The sequence below is a fragment of the Lithobates pipiens genome, unplaced genomic scaffold (genome assembly GCF_037356315.1).
Source record: "Lithobates pipiens isolate NorthernLeopardFrog02 unplaced genomic scaffold, aLitPip1_a1.2 Scaffold_8, whole genome shotgun sequence".
Classification (NCBI taxonomy): domain Eukaryota; kingdom Metazoa; phylum Chordata; class Amphibia; order Anura; family Ranidae; genus Lithobates; species Lithobates pipiens.
This window is the reverse complement of record NW_027507903.1, coordinates 192,647,727-192,671,800: the sequence shown is the minus strand read 5'-3', so window position 1 is coordinate 192,671,800 and position 24,074 is coordinate 192,647,727. Positions and strand designations below refer to the sequence as shown.

Below are 24,074 nucleotides of genomic sequence, written 5' to 3'. Positions count from 1 at the left end.
CAGAGACTAATGTGTTCTGTCAACTATCATATTACTTCTCCACATCATCAGTGCTGTGTCTTCCTCCTGTGCCCCTTTCACCTCTCCACAGGTCAGAGAAGCACTGTGCTGCCCTGACCCGTGGAGAGGTGAAAGGGGCACAGGAGGAGGACACAGCACACTGATCATGTGGAGAAGTAGTGATGGTGGACAGAGGAGGAGGCTACTGTGAGGATCATGTCTTCAACCTCTGTCCCCCTCCTGCAGTATGTCCGCAACCTCTGTCCCCCTCCTGCAGTATGTCCACAACCTCTGTCCCCCTCCTGCAGTATGTCCGTAGCCTCTGTCCACCTCCTGCAGTATGTCCGCAACCTCTGTCCACCTCCTGCAGTATGTCCGCAACCTCTGTCCACCTCCTGCAGTATGTCCGCAACCTCTGTCCACCTCCTGCAGTATGTCCGCAACCTCTGTCCACCTCCTGCAGTATGTCCGCAACCTCTGTCCACCTCCTGCAGTATGTCCGCAACCTCTGTCCACCTCCTGCAGTATGTCCGCAACCTCTGTCCACCTCCTGCAGTATGTCCGCAACCTCTGTCCCCCATCCCAGGGATCCCCCTCTGGCCCCCATCCCAGGGATCCCTCTCTGCTTCCATCCTAGGGGTCCAGGGGTTTACACATGTTGCAGCCTCAGCAGAAATTATACACCCTGCCACGCTTGGCATGGGGCTTGCTCTGCAAAGGTTGTGCAACCTTATCCAGTACAGCGACCAAGTGGCTAAAGCAGGCTATAAGGAGGGGTTAACCTGCTTTAACCCCTTGGATCTCACACTAGCATGATGCTACTGCGTGCATTACACATTGTTGCTGGGTGTTTGCAGAGTGACCCTATTCACTTGATTGGGTCATGATCATCCACCAAAAGCAACAGGGGGTATAATTCCTGCCGCAGCATGTGTACATCCTCAGCTGCTGCCTCTGCAGCTAAAGGGGGTAGAGACCAATGTATGTAATGTGGGCAGTGTGGCTGGGACACAGGGGGGGCCCCATGATCTCCTATTGCCCGGGGGAGCCATGAGTTGTCAGTCCGCCCCTGGCCTTTAGACATGTGTGCCGTCAATAAATTTGTTTTGTTTCGTTCCGTTTTGTATTAAAATGAATTTGTAATTCATGTCCGAAATTCAATTCGGATTCATAGGAAAATTACGAAGGTTCGTAAACTTTATGTAACAATAACGAAAGTTCGTTATGATAAATGTATCATTATAAGGGAGCTCCCACCATCCCTGTACTGTGCTGACTTCCTGGGTTTGTAGCCTGTAAGGCCCATACACACGATCAGACTTTTTGACAACAAACATGCAAATTAGCTGTTTTGGAGAAACATCCGACCGTGTGTACGCTCCATCGGACAAACTTTTTCGGTTTTCATCAGACTTTTGTTGGCTGTGCGAACGGACAAACTTTCTGGCAACAAAAGTCCGATGGAGCAAAGTCTGATCGTGTGTACAGAAAACCATAGGACTTTTGTAGAAAGTACAAACACACATGCTCAGAACCAATGCAAAAGATCAGACAACAATACAGATGTTGACCAAAGGTGGCGGTAAAGAGCAGAAAAAACACATGATTTGGTGAAAGTTGGCTGAAAAAGTCCTGCCGTGTGTATGCAATACAAGTTCTCAGCCGACGCCCTTTGTACAAAAATCCACAGGAAAGTTTGTACAAAGTCCAATCGTGTGTATGAGGCTTAAGTTTCGTCAACTTTCGTAACAATAACAAAAGTTGGTTATGATAAATTTATCATTATGAGGGGCTCCCACCATCCCTGTGCTGTGCCCACTCTAGGAAGAGTCCTGGTGGTTCCAATTGTCTTCCATTTATAGATGATGGAGGCCACTGTGCTCATTGGGACCTTCAATGCTGCAGACATTTTTTCTGTACCCTTCCCAGATCTGTGCCTCGATACAATCCTGTCTCAGAGGTCTACAGACAAGTCCTTGGACTTCATGGCTTTGTTTGTGCTTTAACTTTCACTGTTAATTGTGTGATTTTATATAGACAGGCGTATGCCTTTCCAATTCATGTCCAATCAACTGGATTTATCACAGGTGGACTCCAATCAAGTTGCAGAAACATCTCAAGGATGATCAATGGAAACAGGATGCACCTGAGCTAAATTATGAGTGGCATGGCAAAGACAGTGAATACTTATGTACATGTGATTTCTTTGGTTTTTTATTTTGAATTTTGAATTTTTAAATTTGCAAAGAATTCAACCAAACGTCTTTCACGTTGTCATTATGGGGTATTGTTTGTAGTATTTTGAGGAAAATAATAAATTTAATTCATTTTTAAATAAAGCTGTAACCTAACAAAATATGGAAAAAGTGAAGCTCTGTGAATACTTACCGGATGCATTGTAGATTAATACAATGTACTGAAAATAAGCAATGTGCCTGTTTAGGCTTTGTCTTTATGCATACATTAATACAATACATTTCTAAATTTCCTTGACTTCTTTACTTCACAGGGCATAAGAGAGGATGTGAATTACTCATTTCCTATCCAGATCTGTGACATTCCCTGCAGTAAGTTTTTGTGACATGAATTTATTATAAAAATAAGCTCCAAATAATGTTATAATAAGAACTTATAGGCATTTTTTTTGTTCTGAAAAAGGCATAACATTTACAGTTGTCTTTAGATATGATGTGCTAATTACAACCCTTTTTAAAAGTACGGTAAATAACATATTGTTATATTACATACTGTAGAGACAATAAACATACATTATCTCACAAAAGTAAGTACACCCCTCACATTTTTGTAAATATTTTATTGTATCTTTTTATGTTATTTTTACTCTACAATATCATCCCCCTGCAGCAGGACTTTCATGCAGCTTGGGCCATGAGGGGGGGTCCAAGAGGATGCTACAATATCATCCTCATGCAGCAGGGCTCTTCATGCAACTTGGGCCAGGAGGAGGGATCTAAGGAGGTTCCCTATGTCACTTTCTGCGGACACAGGTATCCCCACGGGACTACAGTTCCCACGAGTCCTAACCTACAAACTCATTTTGTGTGCAGGAAGTGTAGGCAAAAGTGGCAATGTTGACAAACATCCACCTCAACCTATGTAATCATGTAGCTCTTTAGTCCTTGTGGCTACAGTGTCTGCAAAGAATAACAACACTGCAGTGATTTTACTACTGGGTATTTAGCCTTATCACATTGGAGAAGAAAGGTCCTTTCACTGACATGATCACTGGGCATTTAGTACATGGTGTAATCACTGAACTACAAAAAAAAAATGCATTAAAATTATGTATTCAATTATATATTAGATCTGGGATACCAAACTCAATTATATTGTGGTTCACATCAACATTACAGTTTCCCTCAAAGTTGTATTAGTTGTATCTATAAGACTAGGTGTCCAGCGCACCCCACCTCCCCTTGCATCAGATGTCAAGAGCCCCCTCATCTTGAGGTCAGATCTTCAGAAGTCAAGTGTTCCCCACCATTCCCTGCACTACAATGCACAACCCTTACCTTGTGATGCTGCCAGGAAGAAGCTGCTGAATGCTGAGACCACAGGAGGAGGAGACAAGGGGGTGCTGTGGCTATACAGAGAAGCGCAGGATCTGTAGGAGGAGTTCTGTCCTCTCTGCTGCCATCCACTGAGATGGGGGCAGAGATGATCCTCACTGTGGCTGCATGGAAGAGCACAGCATCTGGTGGAGGAGTCCTCCTCGTTGCTGCTGACTGCTGAGACAAGGTGGGGGCAGAGACAAGGGGATGCCACAGCTGCAGGAGAGGAGCGAGTGCCACATGAAATGGCCTGGTGGGCCAGATTCGGCCCACGGGCCTTGTGTTTGACACATGTGCATTAGATGCTGAAAATGGAAGTCACCACACACTGGTAGGATCACTAATGTTTTCATGTATTGCATGGGAGATCCACAAGCATGGCTTTGACAGTCCCCGCCTTATGACTGCCCCTCTAACACATTTCACCTAACAAGGCTTAGTTGTAGAGAATCTACAGTACTTAGTGAAACACATTAGATGAGAGGTCCTAGGGCAGGGACTGTCAAAGCCATGCTTGTGGGTAGTCCCTGCAATAAATGAGGACATTAGTGATTCATTCAGTGTGTGGTAGCTTCCTTTTTGCAGCATCTAACCTGTGAGCTGGGACATTTTTTATTGCCCCAACATTTGGGCTTAAAGTGGCCATGGAGAAGAGCAGCTTGAAGCACAGAATGTTTGTGTGTAAAGTAGTTCTAAAGGCAGAAGGTTTTCTATCTTAATTCCTTTTTTTGCATTAATATAAAAAAAACTTCCATGTGCAGCAGCCCCTCTCAGCCCCATTAATACTAACCTGAGCATCATCTTGATCCAGCAATGTTGCACGAGAGCCTCGGCTGTCCATGACTCTAGCTCCTGATTAGCTGAGGCACAGCAGCGGGCAAAGTTTGCTCCCGCTGCTGTCGATCAAAGTCGGTGAGCCAATGATTAGAGAGAGGGGACAGGGCCAAACCACGGTTATTTCTGAATGGACACACAGAGCTTCGGTTCCCCCCCCCCCCATAGAAAGCTGCTTGCTGTGGGGACATTCAGGAGGAGGGAGGGACCAAGAGTTAGGGTTGCCATCTGTCCGGTTTTGACCCAGACAGTCCGGGTTTTGACACATGTGCCCGGGTTTCAACCCGCCTGAAACCCAGACACATAATAGCAACAGTTCAACTGTCCTGTGGTGGCCCCGGCACAACATCTAGAGCGGCGCATCGATTCCCGAGCCCGCCGCCATCAATGTACACCGTCAGATGGTAGACTGCTTGTGCGAGAGCTGGGCAGCCAGCTCCCTGTGACTGGCTGAATGAGTTATGTGTGTGCAACGCTCAGGTCTGTGATTGGCTTGGTGGAGCTGGTAAGTGGTCACATGTGGAGGCGGGGCTGGACCGGGGGTGATCGCAGCCCCCGTAGTCCCGCCTCCCTGCCTGGTGCACTGTGTTTCTCCTGAGTCCCGACTGAGGTAAGGTCTCTCTGCCATCCGCTCTTCCACCTGCCCTTCTCTGTAAGCCACCCCCCTCTCTCAGCAACCCCCCTGTCAAGCTGCCCCTCTCTGTTAGCAACCCCCCCTGTCAGCCCACCCTTCTCTGTGCCACCCCTCTGTCACCAACTCCCTCTGTCACCAACCCCCCGTCTGCCCCCCTCTCTGTCAGCCCCCTTCTGTCAGCCCGCCCTTCTCTGTAAGCCATCCCTCTCTGTCAGCAACCTCCATCAACCCCCCTCTCTGTCAGCAGCCCCCCAGTCTGTCAGCAACCCCCCCTGTCAGCCCCCCTCTCTGTCAGCAGCCCCCCCAGTCTGTCAGCAACCCCCCCTGTCAGCCCCCCTCTCTGTCAGCAGCACCCCCAGTCTGTCAGCCCCCCTCTCTGTCAGCAACCCCCCATCAGCTCCTTTTGTCAGCTCGTCCTTCTCTGTAAGCTGCCCCCTCTCTCTCAGCCCCCCTCTCTGTCAGCAACCCCCCATCAGCCCCTTTTGTCAGCCCGTCCTTCTCTGTAAGCCGCCCCCTCTCTCTCAGCCCCCCTCTCTGTCAGCAACCCCCCTGTCAGCAACCCCCCCGCCAGCCTGCCCCTCTCTGTAAGCCACCCCCATCTGTCAGCAACCCCCCTCTATCAGTCACCCTTTCTCTCAGCCCCCCTTTCTGTCAGCAACCCTCCCATCAGCCCCTCTCTGTCAGCAACCCTCCCGTCAGCCCCTCTCTGTCAGCAACCCTCCCGTCAGCCCCTCTCTGTCAGCAATCCTCCCGTCAGCCCCCTTCTGTCAGCCCGCCCCTCTCTGTAAGCCACCTCCTCTGTCAGCCGCCCCTTTCTATAAGCTACCCCCCTCTGTCAGCCTGCCCTTCTCTGTAAGCTGCCCCCCTCTGTCAGCAACCCCCCTTCTATCAGCAAATCCCCCCATCAGCCACCCTCTCTGTCAGCCACCCTCTCTGTCAGCCAACCCCCCCTCACTGTCAGCCCCCCTCTCTGTCAGCAATCCCCCCGTCAGCCCCCTCTCTTTCAGCCACCCGTCTGTCAGCCCCCCTCTCTGAGCCCCTCTATCTGTCAGCAACCCCCCTTCTCTGTAAGCTACCCCCCTCTGTCAGCAACCCCCCTTCTATCAGTAAACCCCCCTGTCAGCCACCCTCTCTGTCAGCCACCCCCCTCACTGTCATCCCCCCTCTCTGTCAGCAATCCCCCCGTCAGCCCCCTCTCTTTCAGCCACCCGTCTGTCAGCCCCCCTCTCTGAGCCCCCCTCTCTGTCAGCAACCTCCTGTCAGCCCCCCTATCTTTCATCAACCCCCCCTTGTCTGCCCCCCTCTGTCAGCCAGCCCCCTCCTCTGTCAGCCAGCCCCCTTCTCTGTCAGCCAGCCCCCTCCTCTGTCAGCCCCCACTTTGTCAGCAACCCTCCCCTTCTGTCAGCCCCCTCTCTGACAGCAACCTCCCCTTCTCTGTAAGCCACCCCCTCCTCTGTCAGATACCCCCAGACAGCATGCAAACCCCACCCTCTCTTCCCCCACTCTAGCAGGGCTAATATCCCGCAGCCGGGTCACACTGCACTATCTGTGCACTTTCTCTCTCTCTCTCCCACCCAGCCGCCAGCACCAATGCCAACAGAGACAGTGAATGGAGGGCCACTGGACTGGTGTCCTAGCAACCAGGGACACTTTTGCAGGAGAAAGACTCTGCCCCCTAACAGGTTCACACACACATCATTTCAGCAATTACTGCCCTACTGACGCCGTCCACCGCTGCCCTACTGACACCATTCTCTGCCCTACTGACACCATTCTCTGCCCTACTGACACCGTCCACTGCTCTACCGACACCGCCCACTGCCCTACTGACACCATCCACTATTCATATTTTAACTGACATTTCTTTTATTAATAAAATCATATTTTATGGGTACACAAATGCTTTTGTTTTATTTAACCATGACCCTTTAAGTCCCCCCCCCCCCCCCCACTGTTAATGCAATTTGGCCACAGCCACTGTTTACCGTAGCAAACCTCTTTACTACTCTCTTTGGGTAACCCAAAAGGTGTCCCAGGTATTTTACAATCCTATAGCGTGTACTGCAAAAAAATTGCCATGCGCTGTGAAAGTGTTTGGGTTTGGCTTGAAGAAAAGGAGGCAACCCTACCAAGAGTGCCCACAAAGAACTCAATAAGAGGAGGGTCTGGGCTGCTCTGTGCAAAATCATTGCACAGAAGAGGTAAGTATGACATGTTTTTTATTTAAAAAACAAAACAAAAAAAACACTTTAATATCATTTTAAGCTCTTAAATTGTACATTATTAAACTTTTATATTCGACTATAGCTCTTTAACTGCTTAGGCTTAAGCGATAACATCTTTGTGCTCCAATCCAAGTATACACATAAAAAAAACAATCTTTTCTTGACACGCTATAAGGTAAAGGCTATTGTAAAATACATGAGATCAACATTTAGAGGCCTTACTAAGGTAAATGTCTCAGAAGAAAGAATTTGAGTTACAATAGTTCATTTTTCATTGGCTTGTAACTTTGTGTATAAACGTGTGTTTCAGAACTATTTCTAAGAAATGTATAAGGCATAAAAAAGCATAACTTTGTACTTTAAAAATACTTGTCTATAGCAGCCATATTTCCTATGCCTCTATAGGCTTGTTTAAGCAGTGTGCTTTATTGTGTGCATAACACGTGTGCGCTGGTGTGATGTGTGAATGTGTGCTGCCTTGTGCTGCAATTCATTGCTTAAACGAACGACATTATTTTGTTCTGTTTTTTGTAAACCTCTATGTAATGCCCTGTACACACGGTTGGAAATTCAGATGGAAAAGGTCCAATCGGATTATATTGTCAGAAAATCTGATCGTGTGTAGGCTCTATCGGACAATTTTTCTTCAAATAAAAGTTTGTAAACAAAAAAAAATGTATTCTGTATTTGATGTATTTTATGCATGTTGTTTAACTGTAAAAGCCACCCTTGTGTATACATCAAAAAGCCATGACGGGCCAGCACAGACAGAAATTAGACACTCCCACAAAACAAGAGGGCTTTGACATGCAAGGAGGGAGGGGATTATGCCACAATTTTCCTGTGCTTTATCTTACAATTGTTAGAGAGGAGTTTCTCCCCCCAAAAAAATAAAAGTCAGCAGCTACAAATACTGTAGCTGCAGACTTTTAATATAAGGGCACTTACCTGTCCAGGTGTCCTCACCCGGACTGATTCTTTAATCGCCTATCTAGTGCTGGCGCTGCCATCTTAACTAAGGGAAACCGACAGTGAAGCTCCATGGCCAGTTTCTTACTGCGCATGCACAAAACGCCCTTTACTTTGTGAATGGACCGCAGTCATCTGGGACCGGTAAAGTGTCCCAGGTGGCTGTGGGGGAAGGAAGGGGGCTGAACTTCTGGGTCAGTACACCACGGCAAACTGAATCGGAAGTACCTGTCAGAACTAGGAACCCACTCCCCCCAAAAAGTGCCAAATGTGGTTGGAGGGAGAAAGCAGACAAGTGGAGCTTCCACTTTTGGGTGGAGCTTCGCTTTAAGTTGTTAAGTTTCTTTAATGACTTCAACAACTTATTTCTATATTGTCATTAAAATTCGCATTTCACGTTAGTCAACTGGGCACATGTCAACATGACTAAATCTTATTATTATGTGTAAAAAATGTGCCATTTAGCTAAAACAAACACTACACCTAAATTCCCTGAAGTTATATTCCTTGATGATGTAAAAAAGGCTGTGCTATATTTTAAGTATGACCTGCATTTTGCAAGAATTCTGTAAGGTATGTGAAGAGAACAAATAATGAATGTCTCTATTTCCCTTCAAACAGTTTCACAAGACCCTGGGTCCAAAGAAGACAACTTTTTGCAGATGATCATAGTTACAGCTGTCCAGGTTCTATCTGCGGCTATCTTTACCTATATTGGATATAAAATATTTAAAGGTATTTTTTTGAACATATTACAAATATAGACCACAACGTGGACAATACCTCTTTTGTTACTACAAAGGTTTATTGCAAATATTGATGTAGGTATACGCTGTAACCTTAAAGGGGTTGTAAACCCTCATGGTTTTTCACCTTAATGCATAGAATGCATTAAGGTGAAAAACCTCCTGTGGTGCTGCAGCCCCCCCCCCCACCCCCCGTTTTACTTACTTGATCCCGATCCTTCGCCTGCCAGGAACAAGCACACAATCTCTAACTGGTGTCTTGTGTCCTGATTGTGCCATAGGCTCCCGCTGCTGTCAATCAAATCCAATGACGTGGCACTGGGGGGTGGGATCGAGTCCTGCATTCTGTGAATGGACAGATGCAGGACTCGGGAGCGCGCCCACATGGGTGTCCATTGTAGGAGAGAGTTTCTCCAACATGGACACTCAATGCGGGGAGGAGCCAGGAGCGCCACTGAGGGACCCCAGAAGAGGATGTTCGGGGACACTCTGTGCAAAACGACCTGCACAGTGGAGGTAAGTATGACATGTTTGTTATTGAAGAAGAAAGACAATCAGTGCACATGCATAAACAACAAATGATTGCAAGCTGGACACCTAAAAGAAGAAAATCACAACACCTCTGAATATAGCAAGAAATATAAAAAATGGTGCAGCGCAAAATGAGTCCATACAATATACAATAAGATGTTGTGCAGAAAAAGAGAGATGAAGCCACCACGTCATGAAAGAGATCTTCAACTGATATACAATATTCAAAGTGACAAATCCTTCCACCGTCAGTATAAGGTACTTATATCTGATACAGATAATCTGATGGACCACTGAGTAATCAAATGATCAGATAGGCTTATTACCACACATAGGGTGATGAATGGACCAGCAGCATCAATCCACAGATTGGATGTGGATGGACAGGATATAGTCAGATAAATCCCTCCAACAGCATGGAACCATGAGATCCGATGAACCACTGTATATTCTGGTGGTCAAATACACTTGTACTGCACATGGGGTGAGATTGACGTGTAAATCCAGTGGCACCAATCCGGCAATAGGGAACCACCAGCATAAACAAAGAAAACAACGATCTAAGTGTAGCCTTAATAGATCGTTTACTAAATAAATAAAACAATTCCTAGCTCAGTGCAAGGATAACAGTCAGCAAATGTATCTAAAAGCATTAACGCACAACATCTGAATAGTTCAGTGTAAATGCTGGCAAATAGCCACAAAGTCAAACTATAGTTTGAAAACAGTAAGCCCTTGTACACACGGTCGGACATTCTGACAACCAAATCCATTGGATTTTGTCCGACGGATTTTGTCCGAAACTGTTGAGTACACACGGTCGGACCAAGTTGTCGGAAAATCCGATTGTACATAACGTGATGACGGTATTTCATTACGACGGGACTACGTTCAGGCTAGTAGCCAATAGCTTGCGTGGCTAAGACAGCGGGTGACATTTATTAAAAAAAAAAAAAAACCAAGCTTTACAAATCCCTTTAACCACTTAACAACCGCCCATTGCCGATTAACGGCTTCAGGGCGGTTGTTTAACTCTGAGAGGCCGTTAATTAACGGCCTCCCAGAATTCTGCTCTCGCGCGCCCCCTGGGGCGTGCACACGAGATCATCCGTGACCGCCGGTTCCAGTGGACTCGGCGCATCACGGATCACGGCAAAAGGCCGCTCGTCGCGAACGTTTACCACGTGATCGCTCCGTCAAATGACGGAGTGATCACTTGTAAACAAACCGGCGTCATGTTATGACGCCAGTTCCTCCCTCCCCCTCTCTATACCGATCGGTACAGCGGAGGGGAAAGAGATCGGTGTCAGCAGCGATGTGGGCTGCATCTGCAGTGCCCACATCGCTGCTCACCGAATTTAACCCCTCAATTCCCTGCCAATACTCTGCAATACCCTGCAATACTCTGCAGTACCCTGCCATTACTTTGCAGTACCCTGCCATTACTCTGCAGTACCCCCCATTACTCTGCAGTACCCTGCCATTACTCTGCAGTACCCCCAATACTCTGCAGTACCCCCCAATACTCTGCAGTACCCGCCATTACTATGCAGTACCCGCCATTACTATGCAGTACCCACCATTACTCTGCAGTACCCGCCATTACTCTTCATTACTCCCCATTACTCTTCATTACTCCCCCATTACTCTGCAGTACCCCGCCATTACTCTGCAGTACCCTGCCATGACTCTGCAGTACCCCCCAATACTCTGCAGTACCCTGCCATTACTCTGCAGTACCCCCCAATACTCTGCAGTACCCTGCCATTACTCTGCAGTACCCCCCAATACTCTGCAGTACCCTGCCATTACTCTGCAGTACCTTGCCATTACTCTGCAGTACCCTGCCATTACTCTGCAGTACCCCCCAATACTCTGCAGTCTTTTTTTTTATTTTTTTTATTTCAGGCTTCCCAGCCTAGAGGTGAGATGTGGGGTCATATTGACCCCCAGATTTCACTGTAAAGAGGACCTGTCACCCCATATTCCTATTACAAGGGATGTTTACATTCCTTGTAATAGAAATAAAAGTGATCAAAAATTTATTTTTGGGGAAAAAAATGTCAAACTAAAATAAATAAAGTAAAATGAACAATAAAAAAAAAAAAAATTTAAAGTGCCCCTGTCCCCATGTGCTCGCATGCAGAAGCGAACGCATACGTAAGCCCCGCCCACATATGAAAACGGTGTTCAAACCACACATGTGAGGTATCGCCGCGAACATTAGAGCAAGAGCAATAATTCTAGCCCTAGACCTCCTCTGCAACTCAAAACATGTAACCAGTAAAAAAAATTTAAAGCATCGCCTATGGGGATTTTTTAAGTAGCGACGTTTGGCGCCATTCCACGGGCATGTGCAATTTTGAAGAGTGACATGTTTGATATCTATTTACTAAGCATAACTTCATCTTTCACTTTATGCAAAAAATGGGCTAACTTTACTGTTTTTTTTTGTTTTTTTTAAGCACAAAACTGTTTTTTCCCCCCAAAAAAACGCGTTCGAAAAATTGCTGCGCAAATACCGTGTGAGATAAAAATTTGCAACGACCACCATTGTATTCTCCAGGGTCTTTGCTAAAAAAAATATATAATGTTTTGGGGTTCTCTGTAATTTTCTAGCAAATAAATGATGATTTTTACATGTAGGAGAGAAATGTCAGAATTGTCCTGGGTGCTCCAGAACGCCTGATGGCGCTCCCTGCATGTTGGGCCTCTGTATGTGGCCACACTGTGTAAAAGTCTCACACATGTGGTATCGCAGTACTCGGGAGTAATAGCAGAATGTGTTTTGGGGTGTAATTTGTGGTATGCATATGCTGTGTGTGAGAAATAACCTGATAATATGACAATTTTGTGGGAAAAAAAAAAAAGGAAAAAAAATCTTGATTTTGCAAAGAATTGTGGGAAAAAATGACAACTTCAAAAAACTCATCATGCCTCTTACTAAATACATTGGAATGTTTTCTTTCCAAAAAGGGGTCATTTGGGGGGTATCTGTACTTTTCTGGCATGTTAGGGTCTCAAGAATTGAAATAGGCCGTCAGTCCTTCAGGTGTGATCAATTTTCAGATATTGGCACCATAGCTTGTGGACTCTATAACTTTCACAAAGACCAAATAATATCCACCAATTTGTACTTATTTTTACCAAAGATATGTAGTAGTATAAATTTTGGCCAAAATTTATGAAGAAAAAATTACTAATCTGCTAAATTTTATAACAGAAACGAAGAAAAATTATTTTTTTCGCAGAATTTTCGGTCTTTTTTCTTTTATAGCACAAAAAATAAAAAACTGAGAGGTGATTAAATACCACCAAAAGAAAGCTCTATTTGTGTGAAAAAAAGGACAAAAATTTCATATAGGTACAGTGTTGCATGACTGAGTAATTGTCATTCAAAATGTGAGAGCACCAAAAGCTGAAAATTGGTCTGGTTATTAAGGGTGTTTAAGTGCCCAGTGGTCAAGTGGTTAAAGAGAACATCCAAACACCAAACATAACTAATCAGTGAGCTTCTACTGGATTTGGCATAGGTGCGCTACAGCTTCTAGTGAATCTGTACTTTGCCACTATCCAACAAAATAACAGATTCAAAATTTAACAATTCATTGTAAATTCTTTCTTTAACAGGGCATTTCACAGGGTATGAGGATATGATATGTCATTGACTCACTTCCTGTTTTACCTATCAAAATACCACATAGCCACACCAAGTGCATTGTAGGCAGCTGAAGGGCATGACCCCAATCACTTGAATGGATCACATTAGATGGCAGTACCTCAGCTCTTGTTCAGGCGGGTGGTTCAGGGGGGTTAGGAGCACTGTGTCAGGTGAGCTGGGGAAGTGTGTTTAGCCTTGTGAGCTCAGCAGTTCAAAACTCAGGGGTCTCAGATGACTTTGGCCATAGGTCCGGTTGGCTAGGGTGCTGGAAAGGTAGATGGCTTTGGCCATAGATCAGGTTGGCTAGGGTACAGGATAGGCAGATGGCTTTGGCCATAGATCAGGTTGGCTAGGGTACAGGATAGGCAAATGGCTTTGGCCATAGATCAGGTTGGCTAGGGTACAGGAAAAGTAGATGGCCTTGGCCATAGATCAGTTTGGCTAAGGTGCAGGAAAAGGAGATGGCTTTGGCCATAGATCAGGTTGGCTAGGGTACAGGATAGGCAAATGGCTTTGGCCATAGATCAGGTTGGCTAGGGTACAGGAAAGGTAGATGGCCTTGGCCATAGATCAGTTTGGCTAAGGTGCAGGAAAAGGAGATGGCTTTGGCCATAGATCAGATTGGCTAAGGTGCTGGAAAGGCAATGACAACCTGCTTAAATGTCCCCCAGTAAAACAAACCTGTTACTTTGTTAAGTACAGGCACATAATAGGTTCACATCACCTTTTAATTTGTGGAAAGATGCATTGGATTATGCTGTAAAATTTCCAGATACAGTATGGGTTTTACTTATATCTCAGGCAGGGCCAGCTTTAATATTTATTGGACCCTAGGCAAAAATGTTCTTGGGGGCATGCAATTTCACTCTCCACCTGCTCTGAGACATACAATAAATAGCAGCTAGACTTAAAATCACTTTACTGTATTAGATCAGGCAGCAATTGCGATTGGTTGCCAGCGGTTGCAGCATATCATTACTGCTTACTGACTGGTTGCTAGAGGTTACAGTACACATTATGGCTCACTGATTAGTTGCTAGAGGTTACAGCAAATGATGTCTGCTTGTTAATTGGTTGCTAGAGATACAGTACATCATCTTCTCACAGCAGGGGAGCATGATATACATATGAATGCCGCCTTTATTTACATATCAATGTCGCTGGCCGCGGCTATTTACTCAGTAATGCCGCCGCTATTTACATATGAATGCTGGTTATTTACATGTAAATGCAGGATCTGCAGGTGAGTCATCTGTACACAGCAATAGGGCAGAGCTGGGCAGCATTAGTACCAGCACTTAATACTGAGATATTGGGACACAGCACAGGACTAAAACTTCAAGGAACAAGGGAATTTAAACTGGGATAGTTGGCAAGTATGAGGCAGCTGCTTTGGGCCCCAAAACAATGACAGGGCCCAGGGCAGCTGCCCATTTTGCCCTGCCTTAAAGATGGCCCTGATCTCAGGGACTGCAAGTACAAGCCATAAAAAACCTAGGACACAGCTACTGTATGTATACTGTAGATGGTACTAGATATACTTCACATTTGAAACACTCCTTATGTGAGCAACTGGGGAAAACATTTAAATGAATGCTTAATTATATAAAAAATATCTCCATTTATAACAAACCTTGTTTATGGAACTAATAATTTTCACTGTTCACTGAAAATGAATAGAAGCATTTGCTTAGCTGTTATAACACCTCCACTTTCTTTATTGTGTAGCGCTCTCCATGACCTGCAGAGGCCTGGTGGTGACCCCAGAGTCAGGGAGAGCTGATATTCCTCTTCAGAGTGCAGGTTACTAGGCAAGGTGGAAGGATGTGCGCCAGTCACTTTTAAAAATGAACAAAAAGAGTTTTATTTCTCTTAACAGGAACTGTGGGAGACAGGGGTAGGGCACAGTACACCCCTAGGCAAATATAATAGCAAATAGGCAGACTCCTTAGACCTTAGACAAAAATAGAACTAGGCAGACAGCAATACAGAAAAATGAACTTTAAGCTGAATGTAGCAATCTGTATTTCATAGCAAATGTTGTCTCCTATAGCGGCAAGCTCAACACAACCACAGCTACCCTCTGTACTTCTTCAAGCTTAGCTCACAGCTACCTACTGGATTCCTCAAGCTTTACTCACAGCTACCCTCTGTACTTCTTCAAGCTTAGCTCACAGCTACCTACTGGATTCCTCAAGCTTTACTCACAGCTACCCTCTGTACTTCTTCAAGCTTAGCTCACAGCTACCTACTGGATTCCTCAAGCTTTACTCACAGCTACCCTCTGTACTTCAAGCTTAGCTCAGAACTACCTAGTGGATTCCTTAAGCTTTACTCACAGCTACCCTCTGTACTTCAAGCTTAGCTCACAACTACCTACTGGATTTCTCAAGCTTTACTCACAGCTACCCTCTGTACTTCTTCAAGCTTAGCTCACAGCAACCTGCTGGATTCCTCAAGCTTTACTCACAGCTACACGCTGTACTTCTTCAAGCTTAGCTCACAGCTACCTGCTGGATTCCTCAAGCTTTTCTCACAGCTACCCGCTGTACTTCTTCAAGGTTAGCTCAGAGCTACCCACTGGATTTCTCAAGCTTTTCTAACAGCTATCTGCTGCAGAGGCGGCTCTAGACTTTCTGAGGCCTTAGGCAAAACTTAGACATGAGGCCCCACTCACGCCCATAATGGGAAAAATATTATAAAAATGATAAAAATTAACTGTATGAATGCATATATTAACTTAATTCCTATGAACTATGAATTCACCGTTTCTATAAATTTCTCTAGCCAATTATTCTTTAATCAAATATCATTAAACATAGGGTGGGTGGGTATATATGTTACACGCACACAGATATAGATCAAATTGTGCAGCTGCCTACTCATTATCCTTTGTGCTGTCTCATAAATGTGAAATTAATTTGTCAACAAAGTATAAAACAAAAAAAAAAGTAATTTTACAACATATTCTAAAACATAACCTGTTTAATGCAACAAGTCCAATCCAGCTAAGGAGCAGTCCCAGCTGAGGGATATAGTCATAGTCCAACCCAGCTGATAGACATAGTCCGACCCATCCAATCCAGCTAAGGGACAGTCCCAGATAAGAGACAGCCCAGCTAAGAGACAGTCCAATCCAGCTAAAGGACAGTCACCGACCTCACATCCATGATACAAGAGATGGTCAGAGACTGTGTACGGGCAATAATACAGGAGATGGTCAGAGACTGTGTGTGGACAATGATACAGGAGATGGTCAGAGACTGTGTGTGGACAATGATACAGGAGATGGTCAGAGTCTATGCAGACAATTATACAGGAGACGGTCAGAGACTGTGCAGACAATGATACAGGCAAGGGTCAGAGACTGTGGACAATGATACAGGAGATGGTTTTATTATGGTAATGACAAGCAAACTCTTACCTGGCTAACATGGTATCAAACGTTGGAGCCACTGACAGGGTGCTGACAGACAATCATGCAGGAGATGGTCATAGACTGCGGAAAATTATACAGGAGATGGTCAGAGACTGTGTGTGGACAATGAATCAGGAGATGGTCAGAGACTGTGTGTGGACAATGAATCAGGAGATGGTCAGAGACTGTGTGTGGACAATGAATAAGGAGATGGCCAGAGACTGTGTGTGGACAATGATACAGGAGACGGTCAGAGACTGTGTGTGGACAATGATACAGGAGACGGTCAGAGACTGTGTGTGGACAAGGATACAGGAGACGGTCAGAGACTGTGTGTGGACAAGGATACAGGAGACGGTCAGAGACTTGCAGAGACAATGATACAGGAGACGGTTTTATTATGGTAATAACAAGCAAACTCTTACCTGGCTAACACGGTATGAAAAGTTGGAGCCACTGACAGGGTGCTGACAGACAATCATGCCACAAAGATGCAGGAGATGGTCAGATACTGTGCGCAGATAATGATACAGGAAATGGTCAGAGACTGTGGGCGGACAATGATACAGGAGCCACTGTGCCATCAAAAGCAGCCACCGTGCCAGTAATCGCAGCCACTGTGTCATCAAACACAGCCACTGTGTCATCAAACGCAGCCACTGTGCCCTCAAACGCAGCCACTGTGCCAAAACGCAGCCACTGTGCCCATCAATTGCAGCCACTGTGCCCATCAAACTCAGCCACTGTGCCCATCAAACTCAGCCACTGTGCCCATCAAATGCAGCCACTGCGCCATCAAACGCAGCCACTGTGCCATCAAACGCAACCACTGTGCCATCAAACGCAGCCACTGTGCCCTCAAACGCAGCCACTGTGCCCTCAAACGCAGCGACTGTGCCCTCAAACGCAGCCACTGTGCTCATCAATTGCAGCCACTGTGCCCATCAAATGCAGCCACTGCGCCATCAAACACAGCCACTGTGCCATCAAACGCATCCACTGTGCCATCAAACGCAGCCACTGTGCCCATCAAACGCAGCCACTGCGACATCAAACGCAGCCACCGTGCCAACAAAAGCAGCCACCGTGCCATCAAACACAGCCACTGTGCCCATCAATTGCAGCCACTGTGCCATCAAACTCAGCCACTGTGCCCATCAAATGCAGCCACTGCACCATCAATTGCAACCACCATGCCATCAAACTCAGCCACTGTGCCCATCAAATGCAGCCACTGCGCCATCAAATGCAGCCACTGTGCCATCAAATGCAGCCACTGTGCCCTCAAACGCAGCCACTGTGCCCTCAAACGCAGCCACTGTGCCCTCAAACGCAGCCACTGTGCCCATCAATTGCAGCCACTGCGCCATCAAACACAGCCACTGTGCCATCAAACGCAGCCACTGTGCCCATCAAACGCAGCCACTGTGCCCATCAAACGCAGCCACTGCGACATCAAACGCAGCCACCGTGCCAACAAAAGCAGCCACCGTGCCATCAAACACAGCCACTGTGCCCATCAATTGCAGCCACTGTGCCATCAAACTCAGCCACTGTGCCCATCAAATGCAGCCACCGTGCCCATCAAATGCAGCCACTGCGCCATCAATTGCAGCCACCGTGCCATCAAACTCAGCCACTGTGCCCATCAAATGCAGTCACTGCGCCATCAAACGTAGCCACTGTGCCCATCAAACGCAGCCACTGTGCCATCAAATGCAGCCACTGTGCCATCAAACGCAGCCACTGTGCCATCAAACACAGCCACCGTGCCCATCAAATGCAGCCACTGTGCCCATCAATTGCAGCCACCGTGCCCATCAATTGCAGCCACCGTGCCATCAAACTCAGCCACTGTGCCCATCAATTGCAGCCACCGTGCCATCAAACTCAGCCACTGTGCCCATCAATTGCAGCCACCGTGCCATCAAACTCAGCCACTGTACCCATCAAATGCAGTCATTGCGCCATCAAACGCAGCCACTGTGCCATCAAACGCCGCCACTGTGCCATCAAACGCAGCCACTGTGCCCATCAATTGCAGCCACTGTGCCATCAAACACAGCCACCGTGCCCATCAAATGCAGCCACCGTGTCATCAAACTCAGCCACTGTGCCCATCAAATGCAGCCACTGTGCCATCAATTGCAGCCACCGTGCCATCAAACTCAGCCACTGTGCCCATCAAATGCAGTCACTGCGCCATCAAATGCAGCCACTGTGCCAGCAAACGCAGCCACTGTGCCCATCAAACGCAGCCACTGTGCCATCAAACGCAGCCACTGTGCCCATCAAACTCAGCCACTGTGCCATCAAACGCAGCCACTGTGCCATCAAACACAGCCACCGTGCCCATCAAATGCAGCCACTGTGCCATCAAACGCAGCCACTGTGCTCAATAATTGCAGCCACTGTGCCATTAAACCCAGCCACTGTGCCATCAATTGCAGCCACCATGCCATCAAACACAGCCACTGTAAAGCATCCTCAGTAAAGCAGATGAAAAGTTATTTTTAGAATGTGTGAAAATAAAACTGTCTTGTCAATGCAGAGTTAATATGGCCTTTGGACTCTTAGATTTGGTGGGGGTGCATTGTTGTTAGGTTTTTCATATATATATATATATATATATATATATATATGAAAAACCTATATATAAACTGTACCTGATGATCCTGCTCCTCGCCTTGGTGACAAATTGGTAAAGGCAGCAGGACTCAGTTGGAGAAGCAACACATGATGTTCTAGCTCTGCCCTGCAGTGCAATCTGGGAGTTGTAGTCTCTGCAGAGCACAGGCACCAGACGGCCATGTTAAAGTCTATGTGCCTGTGCTCTGTGGGAGAACTACAATTCCCGGCATGCAATGGGGCCGCCGTTAGGGGAAGGAAGGGCTAGGACTCGGAGGACAGCGCTGCTGCTATTGGACACACAGGCAGCCTAAGCCATGCATATTAGACAGTCGGACATACTCTTATCACCCCCCTCATCCACCGCCGCGGAGCTCACTCTGTCTGCAGCTGTGTGCAGCGCGCCCGCCGCTCGCTCACCCCGCCGTTTGAGAGACACTCCACACAGCAGCAGACAGTGCAGCACAACACCTCAGAGACAAATTAGGCAATCGCTCGATGGCGAGGCCCTTCCTGTGGGCGAGGCCTAAGGCAATCGCCTAATTTGCCTAATTAAAGAGCCGCCTCTGATCTGCTGTACCTCTTTGGATGAGTTCTCTCCTGAAGCTTTCCCAGCCACTTTACATTCCCCGGCTGGCACTCATTCAGAACTCCATCCCTTTACATCTGCCTTCGGCAACAAGAGTGGTTGACCCTCTGGCAACTCCCATGCCACCCAGCAACAATCAGGCTCCCCTTGGGCTGAGCTCCTTTACACGTTGTTAGGCCTCAGGCTTCAGGCCTACACCTCTGCCGCTGCTCCACACACACCCACCCACCCAGGCTGCGGCCTGGGTGGAAAGAACCCAGATCATCTGAACTCCTTTGAATTAAAGTGGTTGTATACTCATTTTTTTTTACTTTTACCTACAGGAAAGCCCATAATAAGGCTTACCTGTAGGTAAAAAAAAATATCTCCTAAACCGTACAGGTATTCCCCTCCGTATGCGCCGCTGACTGCAGCGGCGCATGCGCACAAGGGGATTCTTGGCTGAAAGTCCGGCAGTGGCCGGACTCGGCCGGGATGAAATCTCCCGCGCGCATGTGCGGGAGTGACGATAGCCACTCACAGCGTCGGAGCCGCGATACCCGGAAGAAACGCAGAGGGAGCATGTCAGCTCCCTCGGCGTGGCCTCGTTCTAAGGTAAGTATTTCATAATGAGCTAGTATGCGGTGCATACTAGATCATTATGCCTTTTTTCCTTTGCAGGTGGGAGAAAAAAAAAAACATTAGCGGGTTTACTACCGCTTTAATACCTTTACCCAGCATTTTCAGTGGCCAAAGAAACTCCTGCTGATAGGCTGAGAGAAGTATACTCGCTCATAACCTGAATTCACTGTAATTCATTATACTAATGCCAAAGGCAACAGTGCCACCTATTGACAAAAGGGAGAAATCACAGTCAAACCCAAGTTTAGAAAGACCCATTTGATCAAAGACTACAAATTAGCCAGACTGAATACCACCCAGCACAACTAAATTTACTAGCAGCCCTGTTTAGGACAAGGATGCTACAATTGCAATTTACACCTAGGCATGTTGGGGCTGTCTACATGATAAAAATTACTTTATAGTGTAATTTGTTTTGAAATGTTTTCTTTTAGCTCCTCGACTACTCTACTAATGGATTTCAATAAAAATTACTAGAGCCATAACAAAGATCGGTAGCCCGTGCTTCTATATTTCACTGTACAGCTGAGCTTCCTACTAGTGATTAGAATAGCATTGTGATGATTATAAATTACATTTTAACTCATATTTTTTTCCCAATCAGTTTGTTTTTTAATCTACATTAAAATATGTAATGGGTGTGTCTGATTACCTGTGGTGTGTTAGAAAAAATGTACCTAGGATTACCTGTTTTGTGATACAGCAATTTTGCATGAACCAGCACAGGGAAATTCCCTATGTCACAAAACACACAATGTATTGCTTGTTTCCCTTCAGCAACAGAAGCACCTGCTTTATTATTACAGATACCAATCTACACAACACCAGCAATGTTAATAGCCTGAACTTTGTCCTAGTTCCTAAGTACTTGCACACCATAAATATGTAAACTGCAAATGGAAATTTTCACAACAATTAAACATCATTGGAGCTGTATTGTAATTGTGTAAAGAGAATTCAGGTACTAGAACGGTATAGGTAATTATAGATTACAATTCCAATTTTACAGTTTTGCATCACACAACACGATTGTCTGTTCTCTTGTAAAGGGGCTTTCCATTTTTACCAAGAGTCTGGGAACCCCCATTCTTCCCTAAACACAAGCACAGATAGGGGACTCCCATACTCCACCTTCCTCTTTAATGAATGCTGTAAAAGTTCTTCTCTTTCTCACGATAAAACAATCAAACTGTCAAAACTAAACCTGCAGCACCAGTAGTCATTGAATCCTTATGTAACACAAAAAACATGCTGACTATGGAAAGGTATTTTGCATAAAGCAGGGATATGCAATTCGCGGACCTCCAGCTGTTGCAAAACTACAAGTCCCATCATGCCTCTGCTTCTGGGTGTCATGCTTGTGGCTATCAGAGTCTTGCTATGCCTCATGGGACTTGTAGTTCTGCAACAGCTGGAGGTCTGCTAATTGCATATCCCTGGCATAAAGGAACCCAATCGTTGCAAGAAATACAAATGGTTGGAAAATCTTGCTCATTGTTGGACAGCACAACTAGCAATGCGTTACCTTTATTACTCATAGCCATGTTTAATTGTATTCTTGTGCAATTTCTTATTGCGGTTACTGTGTTAGATTTCTCCTGACTCCTGACCTGGCTGGCCAGGAGAGCATTCAAGATCAAACCTTCACCCCTTTTGTTTCCTGAATCACAGAAATGAAAGTCACAGATTAGGGAGGTGCGCCACTTATATTTAAATAGCTTTTTACATATTTAGATATCTTCAGGAGCAGGAAGTCTTATGCCGTGTACACACGGTCGGAGAATCCGTCGAAATGCGTCTTATCGGACTGTGTCGTCAGATAATCCGACTGTGTGTGGTATGCATCGGACTGATTCCGTCCGAATCTCCGTCGGACCCAATTTTCCAACATGTTGGAAATATTTCCCGACCAACTGGGCCGGTCGGACCTAATCCGATCATGTGTAGCGAATTTTGATCGGACCAAGTGCCACGCATGCTCAGATCAAATTCCTACATCAAAGCTATTGGCTACTAGCCTGAATGTAGACCCATCGTAACGAAATTACATCACCGCGTTCTTGGCAACCGCTAAATCAGACAACTTGGCCCGACCGTGTGTATGCAACAGTTTCGGACACAATCCCAGATTTGGTTGGCAAAATCTCTGACCCTGTGTACGTGGGCTTAGGACTTGAGACAATGGACAAAGGCCAGGTAAAGGTTTAAACAGTAACTCCACTTTTGTAGAGGAAAAAAGAAAAGAAATACACTCTGGGTGATCAGATTAAATTGCGTAGATTTTAACCACTTGTTTACTGGGCACCTAAACCGCCCCCCGCCCAGACCTATTTTCAGCTTTTAGCACTGTCACTCTTTGAACAACAATTGCGCGGTCATACAACACTGTATCCAAATGAAACTTTTATCATTTTTTTTCCAACAAATAGAGCTTTCTTTTGGTGGTATTTGATCCCCTCTAGGTTTTCATTTTTTGTTAATATTTTTAAAAAAAATACAGATTTAAAAAAAAAAATACAAAGCCGTTTTATATTTTGTTAGGTCATTTTTCTCCTTCATTGATGTACGCTGATGAGGCTACACTGATGAGCACTGATAGGCTGCACTGATAAGGCAGGACTGGTGGCACTAATAGGTGGCATTGGTGTTTACATCACGTGACCAGCTGTCTTTGGCTGACAGCTGATCACGTGGTAAGGGGCTAGGATCGGCCTCTTATTCGGATCTGTGATCACCCGAGTCTCATTGACTCGGGTGATGACAGCACGCACCGTGCGCCCCCTTCAGCGGGGCGTGGCCAGCTTTGAAAGGGGAGGACGTCAATAGACGGCCTCCTGGAAAAGCAGATCTGCACTGTAGCCATCATTTGACTACAGTGCAGATCTGAACAGGTTAACAAAGTTTGTTGCACAGCCCTGCCCTGAAGGAATCATGGAATCTGAATGGGAGTAATCTTTTCATTATTAATCAGCTGATGCACTAACGAGAAGGTGCAGTGTCTACATCCCTTTAGAAATTATTAACCCTTTAGGCGTATCACATTTTTGCTGCAGAGAATGCCTAATATCTGACTTGTATCTTAGTGCAGATTTCTGGGAAAATCAGCAAACCAATCACACACACACAGCAAATGACATTTCTGGGGAAGTTTTGTACACCAACTGTGTACAGAAGGCCTTCAGGTTGCCATGTTGCATTCAATTTTGCAGTAAATTACAAGATTGAAGAGGAAAGGTAATATGAATGACATTCAATTACTAGTATGGCTTGGGCAGCAATTGTATATGCTATATACATTTTTTTTATTTGCTATTATTTTCCCACAAAAGTGGAGGATCTATAGAAAATAGGACACCTTGCACCTGCTTGGTTTAGTATGTATACCTCCCATCATACGTGGCACAATAAATCATATATTTAGAAAATCAAATACAATAGTGTACAGAATATAGTTTGTCTTTTTATAATTTCCCAACATTCTGCATCCACCTGAAACGGGAAAAAAAACAAAACGCTAGGTTGCACAGGTTTTAAAAAATATATATAAAAAGTTAACAAAAAGTGTCCAGTTAAGCAACCACAGAAATAAATATATATCCACACTTACAAAAAACTAAACTTTTGACTTATAAGCATATACAAATAA

The 24,074-nt window shown here is 45.7% G+C and overlaps 1 protein-coding gene across 1 annotated transcript in view; it reads left to right on the top strand.

Moving 5' to 3' along the window:
• The window catches only part of IL17REL (interleukin 17 receptor E like), a 174,934-nt gene that overhangs the window by 137,066 nt on the left and 13,794 nt on the right, over positions 1–24,074 (top strand). Inside the window, exons 15-16 of the mRNA XM_077473408.1 lie at positions 2,510–2,567; positions 8,856–8,969. Of these exons, the coding sequence (XP_077329534.1) occupies positions 2,510–2,567; positions 8,856–8,969 (172 nt within the window). The remainder of the gene's footprint in view (positions 1–2,509; positions 2,568–8,855; positions 8,970–24,074) is intronic.